The sequence below is a fragment of the Eleutherodactylus coqui genome, chromosome 9, assembly GCF_035609145.1.
Source record: "Eleutherodactylus coqui strain aEleCoq1 chromosome 9, aEleCoq1.hap1, whole genome shotgun sequence".
NCBI classification, from domain to species: domain Eukaryota; kingdom Metazoa; phylum Chordata; class Amphibia; order Anura; family Eleutherodactylidae; genus Eleutherodactylus; species Eleutherodactylus coqui.
In genome coordinates, this window is record NC_089845.1 from 123434922 (window position 1) to 123445925 (window position 11004).

Below are 11004 nucleotides of genomic sequence, written 5' to 3' on the forward strand. Positions count from 1 at the left end.
ATCCCACCCACTCATTTAACACCTACTGACAAGATTGATGATAAACATATGAGCAGTGGGATCTCCGCTGATCACTAAACAAGAAATACCAGGTCTACCGCTAAGTCCGAAGTTCTATGGTGAGGAGGACCTCAAAAGAAGCACCAGTCAAACATGCATTATACCACTTCATTCAAGGTCTATGGGACAGCCAGAAATAGCCAAGTGAAAGTGGATTACTGTTCCTGTTGCTCCAAACCTCTAGCATTAAAGGGGTTTTCCAGAAAAATACTATTGAGTTCTTTCATCCTCATGGCTTTAGTTTGGCCCTGATGTGTATTGTGAGCTGTGAGACCTTATATAGATAGGGGTGTGTCTTTTAAAATTATGTCCGGTAAGCTGTATTTTCCCCAGGTGACTCCAATCATGGTGTAGAAACATCTTGAAGAAGGTCAAGAGTAATGGGAGGCCTCCAGAGCAAAATACCATAGAATCTGAATATTTATTTCAATGCAAGATCTTCGGCTTGCTTTCAGGCCGGACCAGGTTTTAGTAGTGTCTCTGCCTTTCCGGGGGCTGAGTGTGTAGTGTTGGGTGAGTGATGTCAGTTCTCATTATCTCTATTTAGTCTAACTTTGATTATTTTTCCCAAAATGGTACCAGTAAAACAAAAATGACAACACATCTTGCAAAAAATAAGCTCTCACAGCCCAAATGACAAAAAAAAGTTACATGTCTCTGAATACGGCGATTGAAAGCAACTTTTGTTTAAGAAAACATATTTACTTTTTAAAAATAGAAAAACATTTAAAAAACTCTATAAATTTGGTATCATCGTATTCATACTGCCCATACAACAAAATCCATATGTTATTTTCAGTGTATGGATGCTGTGAAAAGGAAAACATCCCAAGAATGGCACAATGGTATTTTGTTTATTTCTCCCTACTTCAGCATTTCAAGTTTTTTCATACACTATATGGTACAATAAAGAGTACTATTAAAAAATACAGCTCGTTTTGCAAAAAATAAGCACTTATATGGCTTGTATATCAATGGAAAAATAGAAAACGTATCCCTCTTGGAAGGTGGGAAGGAAAAAACAAAAATAAAAATCTCTGGTCCTGAAGAGGTGAACCCATTACCGGTGCAACATTCGGGAGTATTTTTTTATCCCCCAATTTCAATAATCATGACTTTATTATCTTTCCATCAACATAACTGCACGAGGGATTGTTTGCTCAAGAATGGGGTTGTATGATGTAATGGCAGCATGTTGGGATATATAATGTATTTTATAATGTTTATGAATTTTTTGAGGGGAAAAAACACATCAGTTACACCATTGTTTTTGGGTTTTGCTTTTACTAGAGATAAGCGAGCACCCAAATCCTCGATTCCGCATTATTCGAGCTTTTTGTAAAATTCGAGAGCTCTACTCGAGTAACGAACCCCATTGACTACAATGGGAGACTTGAGAATTTTTGTATGTGGGATGCTGGGTCCTGAGCTTTTTTCTTTCTAGGTTCTCTCTCTCCCTCTCCCTCTCCCTCCCTCTCGCTCCCTTTCCCTCTCTCCCTCTCCCTCCCTCTCTCTCCAAAAAAATTGCCAATAATGCGCGATGCATCGCAGCAGCGAAGGGCCAAAACAGGCACATCACAGCAGGGAGGAGCCAAAAACTGGGGCGGGGTCGAACACGGCTTGATGCTCGTTTGAGTAACGAGCACCATCGAGTACGCTAATGCTCGAACGAGCATCAAGCTCAGCAGAGTATGTTCGCTCAACTCTAGCTTTTACACGTTCACCGTACAGAATAAATGACAGGATACATATTTTGTATGCGTCCATACGATTGTAAAGATACAAAAATTATATTGTTTTTCTTTTTATATTTTTGCACTTTAGCACAATAAAAAACTTCATTGTAAAAAATAATTCCTTTTTTGTACTGCTGTATTCAAAGACCCCTAACATTTTTATTTTTCCATTCACAAAATTGTATGAGGGCTGGTTTTTGTGGGATGGCATGTAATTTTCATTAGTGTTGAGGTAATTTTGACTTTTTGCTCTATTTATTACATTTTTTTGTGAAGGAAATAAGCAAAAAAGAAATGTATTTATGCATTGTTATTTTTAATTTTTTGTTTACAATGTTCCCTATGCAGGATAAATAATGATTTTATTCTACAGGTGGTTACAAAAGTGAAGTACTAAATAAATGAGAAGATGGCTTTCCTTTTTGTTGACTTCGAAATTTTTTTATTTTCCACTTTTTTTAGTAGGGGATTGGAAATACGATCCTTTGTTTGCTCATATAATGCACTGCCAAACTTTTGTATTGCAGTGTATTATGACTATTATTGTAGAATTGTCAGGCCTTCATGCCGCTATTATGCTCCTGGCTGCCTTTGCAACCCATTAGCACCCCACAATCGAATTGAATGGGGCCGTTGGGGTGACAGAGAGAGCCTTCTTTCTGTCAACCATTTAGATTTCTGACGCCAGCCATTAGTGTAAGGTGTTGGCTGTGGAATGCAGATGGCACCCCCAAATGATGGCAAGGGCACAGCTCTTGAGCTAGCACCATCACTGCGCCATAAAAGTATAGGAGCTCAACCTAACTGCATAGAGCTATGACTGATTATAGTGTAAGTGTTAATGAAGTTTTGTCCTGGGACAGGAGGAGGAGAAGGGTATATTGCCTGCAGTTGTTCTTCACTGCCAACCCTCTGATTAGTTTGGGGCCCTCTTTTTGGTTATCCAAGATGGCTGCAGCAACTTTCTAACTAACTATTGGACACTGTGTACTGCTCTCTGATTGGCTAGTGCTGATCACATGAGGAGCTCTGGCCAATCGCGCTCAGGTATAGTGCACTATAGGTGTAACATTACCAATGTATTGTGGGGATTAGGTGGTTTTAAGACTGTGTCGGGCATCTTTAAAGGCAGAAAACTGGACCAGAACTGGTGGATCGGAGGGACGATAAAGAAAACAACTATAGATACTATACTCTCTATGGTCCCATGGCAGAATTTTATTCCAAAACTGGATGGTCCTTTTAAGAGGTTAATTTGAATTCTCTAATAGGTTATATGACAATGCATTTTCTACACTGGACAAATCCATTGACCTCCATGTACGAACAGAGCTTTTTGATTGACAATGTATCACACAGCACTATTCAGTGTCTTGCATTTCTTCCATTTCAGTAAAATATATCAGCATGAGTCATAATCCAACTTTCCCATTTTAAAGTATAAGCTTCCAAGGTCAGCAGCCGACTGGTGCCCAAGGTCGTAGAAGAGAAGTTTAGATGGAGAGGAAATTATAATTCTGCTGTTAGTGATACATTTCTACAGAAAGGTCGATAGATGCATCACGCAGCAAAGATGATGGATAGCCATTCACAAATGCAACAGAAGAAAAGACTGATTGCATAAGCAAAAGAATTATAATATGGGACTAACCAAGAGCTGGGGAGACGGTGTTCTCTGGCAGCCTAATAATAAGTGAGATTATGGAGAGACTGTAGCATCCATAGTTTGATAGCATTGCTAATTCAAGTCACTTTGACACAATCATTTATTTATTTTTTTGCTATTTTTCCTTTTAAGCTAAAATAAATCCAACTTTTTAGCTGGGTGGTATTTCATACTGTTTGGTAACAGAAGTCTATAAGAATAGTTTGTTGTTTGTCTACTCTGTCATAAGTCATGTGTTACGTCTGAGCCAGACATATTTGTTATGTTCTAACAGGACGAATATACATATAGAGTGAAAAAACTAATAACACAATAAAGTATAATGAAGCCTAAAGATTGGGAATTAGATAATCTGACTCTAACCGACTAATACAAGAAGACCTTACTGAAAGCAGGTCCCTCTCCATGATTGAGGTGACCCCACATCAGGAACCTGGGGTAGCCCTGTCTTTTCTGAGATAATAAATTACCATACTGACTTATCTTGACAGAAAGGCTGGACTGGACCAGGAGCTTCCAACTAGTCCACAAACACCTCCAGACACTGACGTAACTATGAGGGATGCAGGGGATGCGGTTGCACCCGGGCGCAGGAGCCTCGGGGCCCATAAGACCTCTCTTCTCCATATAGGGAGCCCAGTACTATGAATAAAGCATTATAGTTGGGGGCCCTGTTACAGGTTTTGCATCGGGGCCCAGGAGCTTCAAGTTACGCCTCTGCCTCCAGAATAAGAGTATAACCAATGTCCCTTTAAGAGGAGGAGCCGGAATAAATATGTACAAACTAATGCTGATTGGCTGGCTAAGATATATCCCTCGCAGTCAACCGATTTATCAACATACCAGCAGAAAAGTGTACTTGTCAGCACTGACATCAACCCGATCTCAATCCTCCAAATGGCCAGTGAGCCATGACACCATAATATTAAACTGCACCAGCAGAAACTTCAGAAACTTTTATGATCCTCTTCAAGATCCGAGATTTTTTAAAATCATTTTATTGTCATTTTTTCATTCACACCTTCCAAGAACAGTACTTTTTTATTTTTCTGTCAACGTAGATGTATGAGGACTTGTTTTCTGAAGGACAAGTTGCCTTTTTTTAATGGTACCATTTAATATACCATATAACTGAACTTAAAAAAAAAAGTAAGGTTAAATGGCAAAAAAATTAATTAGCATAATTTTAGGGGGGGGGGGGTTTATGGTGTTCACAGTGCATTGAAAATGACATGTGCGCTTTATTCTTTGGGTCATCCCGATGACCATATGACGATACCAAATTTGTAGAGACTCTTTGCCCCAAAAAATCAAGCATCTAGAAGGAGTAGTCGTTTTACTGCAAACTCGTTATGCAGTTATATCTCAGGGAGATATACAAATGATTAGAGTTGTGGGATTAGATGAACGGTCTTGTCACCTGAGGCCTTAAAAGTGGTTCCCCACTTGGCCTTTATAAAGGCTCTCAGAGGCTACTTTTGTGCAGTGGATCTCTTTTTCCACTTGTGTAGAGCTTGTTGACCACTAGACATGCCTCTGCTATGCAAGCAAAGAGATTTTGCCCAATACAATATGTTCAGTACATCTTGCAGCCACATGTGTTCCTCTCATGGTGGCTTTCATGAGGAATTTTCCAGCAGGATAATGCTCGGACGCACACAAAAGGGTATTACAGAAATGTTTCCACAACATTGCCACACTTTTGTGACCAGACTTATCACCAATAGATTATGTATGGGACCATCTGAGAAACCAACTTCAACAGCCTAGAGGCTCAGTTACAGCACATGTGGATCGATATGCCACAGATTATGGAACCTGTATCCCTTCATGTCCCCTGGTATCACATTTTACATACAGGCAGCCCAACAGGGTACTAGTGCCTCCATGCCCACCTGTATCACATCCTGTATCCAAGCTAGTGGCAGTACAACAGAGTACTAGAGCCTCCATGCCCCCTGTATCACATCTTGTATCCAAGCTAGAACCAGTACAACAGGTTACTAGAGCCTCCATGCCTGCCTGTATCACATCTTGTACCCAAGCTAGAGGCAGTACAACAGGATACTAGAGCCTCCATGCCTGCCTGTATCACATCTTGTATCCAAGCTAAAGGCAGTACAACAGGGTACTAGAGCCTCTATGCCCACCCTTATCACATCTTGCATCCAAGTTAGAAGCGGCCCAACAGGGTACTAGAGCCTCCATGGCCCCTGTATCACAACTTGTATCCAAGCTAGCAGCAGCCCAGCAGGGTCAGTTTTTCACAATAAATTATCCTTTTTCCCTGATCTTCTAATCGTTTATATCAATGATACAATCACACAGATATCGTTTCATGCGATTCTGACAGCTCCTTCTAGGTGCTTGATTTTTTTGAAAATGAGTGTAGTTATTTTATTTTCTACTACTTTTAGGCCGCCTGCAGACGAGCGGGTCGGATCCGGCAGCGAGAAATCTCGCCGCGCGATCCGACCCCAGAGCCTGCAGGGGCGAGCGCGTACTCACCCGCGCCTGGCGGCCCCGGCTCTTTGATGTGCCGGCTGCCGCGCAGCCGGCGCATGCGCAGACCGGAGCCGGCGGCCAGGTGAGTGCGTGCTCCGCACAAAATTAGAACATGCCGCGGTTTGTTTGCCGCGCGAGATTTCGCGCGGCCAAACCGCGGCCGTCTGCATAGGAGTGCGTATTGTAATGCACTCCTATGCAGACTTTCAGCGGCGGAAATCCCGCGGGAAATCCCGCGGCGGGATTTCCGCTCGTCTGCAGGCGGCCTTAAAGAGTAAAGAAACTTTTTCAAAACAAATATTGCTTTCCATCGCCTTATTCTGAACAGTTTTATTTTTTTTATCTATCAGGCTGTGTGGGGTTTTGTTTTTGTGGGATGAGCTGTAGTTTTTTTTTTTTTTTTCAGCCTGGATAACAAAAAAAAAAACACACTTCTAGCATTCTTTACTTTTTTTTATTGTTGGCACTGCATGGGATAAATAGGGCGATATTGTAATAGTTCAGACTTTTATGAACATGGGGATACCAAATATGTGGGTTCTTTTTATTGTTTTGATTCTTATGGGAAAAATGGAAAAACGGATTTTTGTGGAATTTCAATGGTTTTATTTTTTAACTTTTTAATAATTCTATTAAAGCTCTTTCCACATTTTTTCAGTTCCCATAAGGGACTGCTTGTACTATGTACTACAATACTAAAAGGGATTTTATCACCAGTATTGCAGTAGATAGTAATTTTTAATGTTGCCTATTAAGTCCTGACACAGACTGACCATCAGACGGATTAAAGCTGATTTACATAGAGCACAGGGAATCTGTAAAAGCTCATTGTTTCGGCGGTTCTGGAATTGCTGCCTTGCTAAATCTGGTGCTGGTTTTAGATATGTTTCTATATATTCTGGCTCAGTGGGTATGGTATTAGGTGTGACGTGCTTAGTTGCACCTGTGGGTAATTACTAGGGCTATTTAACCTGGCCTGATACTGAACTGCGGTTGATTTTTAGTCTCTATCTGGCTGAGCTAGCATTCAGAGCCTTGGTCTTGGAGTGTTCAGTTACCGGCTGCTTGTTTTCATTTCTAGTTTTGTTTTTCTTGTGTTTTCCCTTTCCCACGTAGGGTCAACTAGGGGCCGAGGTACATGGTGAGGGCCATCCTTATCGGGGCGATCACCCTGTGTTCAGGCAGGGTCCTTCCCTGTGTTTGGTTATATAGGTACAGTGTTTCCCATATTTTGGTTCTATCCCTATTTTATTTGTTCATTTGCATTTGTGGGAGATTTGAGGGTGACAGATCCCAGCATGTTCTATGTTGGATGTAACACTCATATCTGCCAAATGACCGTATTTCGAGGCAAAGAGGTATGATACTGCACATGGCCAGAGCGCAATGTACTGTTAGCAGTAGTTTAATGTCTGTTTTTCGGCAACAGACTTCCTTTAAAACCCCAAATAATGGCACTTTGAGATAACGGAAATGCTGCTCTACACATGGTGTAGTCAAAAAGACTGACCTAGCGGCCTCTCTCACTACTGGTGTCCTCTGGTGAAATAACCATATTGTATTTGAATAGGAAGGCATGGATGCACTACATGATATGATGCACAAGTCCCTGTGGGCCCTGGAACATGCATTTAAATTTTGTGTTGTGGCCCCTATAAGAGATTGAGAGTAAAACCCAATTGCAAAGTTGAAGAGTAGCTTGTGAGAAGCATAAATCTACTTTCCACGTCTTTCTAAGTCCTGTAGGACCGCTGCTATGACTGAAGTAAGGAAAGTGTACTTGAAGTGGCTTCTTCCTGCTATGACACATTCTTGCTAGACCGGTGTTCATTGCAGTGATTCTCAACGGAGATCGGTACCTGAATCTCCTGCAGACAACTGTGGATGACTTCCCGGATGATCTGTCCCTATCGTATGAGAGGAGAAGGAGGCCGCTTCAAAGAACTCACTCAGTGCATTACATATACACATTCAGGAAGGGACGGGGATGGAGAATTAGATGTCCACCAAATATTATCTAAAACGTATGACCAGCTTTAACCTGACAAGTCATCTACAACTCCCTTGGGGCGGCTTCCACCATAATATAAGACGTTGCAGAGGATTCATTTTGCTGGAATATTAATACAAATTTGTCATCATGTCCATCAGCAACACATAAGATGAAATGAGGTGGCAGAGATAAGATAGCCCACAAAGTTTTCCCGTACTCAGCATTTCACTGACCGCTACACACGCTGAATATTTTAATATTTTTCTGGATGCTTCAGCAAAATAAGATAGAAAGAGAATGATAAAAGAGGTCGTTCTGGTTACTTTTTTATATTTTTTCATAAAACTTTTCTTAATACACTCTATGAATGTTTATGGCTTTATGTGACACTCTCAAAGGAAATCAAAAGATCAGCAATGGGTGCCAAATTAAATATCTAACGGCAATAACTACACACAGGAGAATTTTATTTAGAGGGGTTTTCCAAGCCTAAGATATTGATGACCTGTCTTTAGAGCAGGACCTACTTTTTTCAATGCGCACCAGACACGCTTCTGAGAATGGGTCCGTTGTAATCAATGGGTTCTATACCCATGTAAACACTGCTGTGTGAAGAGGCCCTTAAACAATGTTCTATACCAGTTTTAGGGGTTTTGGTGAACTATCAGTTTGGCTCAAACTAATTTAGACCAAACCAAACTTTTTGCAAATGTTAGGCAAACTGGCTGAATCGAACGCTTCAAAATTTCCCTCATTACTAATCAAGAAGTGACATCACTTTTTTTCCATAACACATATTTCAAGCTCAAATTTAATGGGACATTTATTTGATGGGGATTTGATGCGGAGGTCACGTCAAAGCCACTGCAAATTCTGCAATGTGAACATAGCTATTGTGGCAGTTCTACGATGGCTGCCTTGCTGATAGTCTGGTGCTGATTTTGGAGATGTTTCTACATCTTCTGGCTAAGGTGGCTGTGGTATTAGGTGTGATGTGTTTAAGTCGCAACTGTGGTTAATTATCAGGGCTATTTAGCTGGGCCTGATGCTGAGCTGAACTGCTGTTGATTTTTCATTCTCTCTCTGGCTGGGATAGTAATCAGAGCTTGGTTCTGGATCTCTCAGCTATCAGTGCATCTCAGAGCTAAGTACAGCGCTTGTTTTTTTAAGCTATTTTTGGTTTCTTGTGTTTTTCCTCTTTCCCATGTAGGGTGAACTAGGGTCTGAGGCATGCGGTTAGGCCCGTCCTTATCGGGACAACTGTCCTGCTTTCAGGCAGGAACTTCCTCTGTGTTTAGTTATATAGGGACAGCGTTTCCCGTATTTTTGTTCTGTTTTGTTCTATCACTATTTGTGTGCAGTTGTGGGAGATCTGCGGGTGACAGATCCAGCTTGTCCTGGTTGGACATAACAATGGCTTAAGTATGAAAAAAACTGTATGAATCCCTATAAAGCTATAAATGAGTACAATTGTTAGAGCTCTCATTGGGGAGTAGGGGCAATTATGACTTTTGCTATGGGGCCCTATTATTTTTGTCTACCCCCCATGTGTCTTCCATCTTGTATTCTGCATCACCAGCATGTATTTTATCTTTGCTTCCTTCAGCAGCAAAGCTGCCAAACCAGAGAATCCATATTTTGTGTAAATGAAATGTAACTGTTGAAAACCTTACAGTCGTCCTCCACATTCTGCCTTCTCTTTCCGCTTACGGAGAAAGCTGTTCTCATATTTCTTTGTATTGCAATGTCTTAGACATGAATGGCTGCATCGCTTACTTTCCATTTTCATGACATATTTCAACATAATGGCTCGGATTTATTTGTGGTAGAAGTCAGAATCTGACTTTGATTCAGAAAAAGAGGAGGCGGGTATCCCAATGGCTTATAATTTCAGCAGTGACTACTACAATCTGCCCTCTGCCCTGATGTACTGGAAATAAGACGGCGGAATGCGCCAAGTAAATATGTAACCATTTAGGAAGATCGGTGGAAGCCGCAGAACATACATAGCTGTTAATGTGACACTGCTTTATTATTTATTGCTTGCTTCAATGCAAACAATGTACTTTCTTCTTTTTTTTTAAAGGGAAAATCAGTGGATAACACTGCAAAAGCTGCTGCCGATAAGAATGATATGCCCTTAAATCAAGGGGAACCAGAGAAAAGTGAGAATTTGAAAGCACAAGAACCCTGCAAGCAAGCGCTACATAGTCAAGGCGGTGAAGGGAAGATGGATAATGTCACCTCATCCAAAACAGATGTGCAAGCAGAAGGGAAGAACAAATCCTACATTATAACAATGTCTCCTTCAGCAAAGGCTGGAGAAGGAGAAGTTCTCACTGTGGAAGTTAGAGAAACGGAAAACAAAACTTAGTGTCTGAGGGGTTTGGGGACGCTTTACGTCAGTGCAAGTATCATCATCATGGCTGCAGTCTATGCTGATTGGTTACTTTATTAGTGTATTAGACTACCTTTGGTCTGTAGAATCTCAGCAATTCATCATGTCATAGTAACATTGTATGTTAAGATGAAAGAAGACAAGGTCCATCTGTTTCCACTCCCCTTGTTGATCCAGAGGAAGGCAAAAAAACTCAATGAGGCAGAAGCTAATTCAGTCTATTTGGGGGGGGGGGGGGATTCCTTCCCGGCTCTATAATGGCAGTCAGAATAATCCCCAGATCAACCTTTGAAAGTTCCTACCTGACTCCAAGACCCGGATCAACAACCCCGCTGGTTATTTAATCTATATCCTGTAATATTGTAGCGCTCTAGAGAGACATCTAGTCCCCTCTTAAACTCCTCTATCGATTTTTGCCATCACCACATCCTCAGGCAGAGGGTTCCACAGCCTCACTGCTCTTACAGTAAAGAACCCCCCCTTCTATGTTGGTGATGAAACCTTTGTTCCTCTAGACATAGAGGATGCCCTCTTGTTACCGTCGTAGTCCTGGGTATAAACAGATCAGTGGAGAGATCCTTGTATTGTCCCCTCATGTATTCATACATAGTTATTTGATCGCCCCTTAGCCGTCTTTTTTCCAGGG

General features: G+C 41.3%; 1 protein-coding gene across 1 annotated transcript in view; it reads left to right on the forward strand.

Moving 5' to 3' along the window:
* The window catches only part of CNGB3 (cyclic nucleotide gated channel subunit beta 3), a 140690-nt gene extending 130356 nt beyond the window's left edge, over positions 1 to 10334 (forward strand). The window contains exon 17 of the mRNA XM_066578879.1: positions 10047 to 10334. Within this exon, the coding sequence (XP_066434976.1) occupies positions 10047 to 10334 (288 nt within the window). The remainder of the gene's footprint in view (positions 1 to 10046) is intronic.
* The last annotated feature ends 670 nt before the right edge of the window (positions 10335 to 11004 follow it).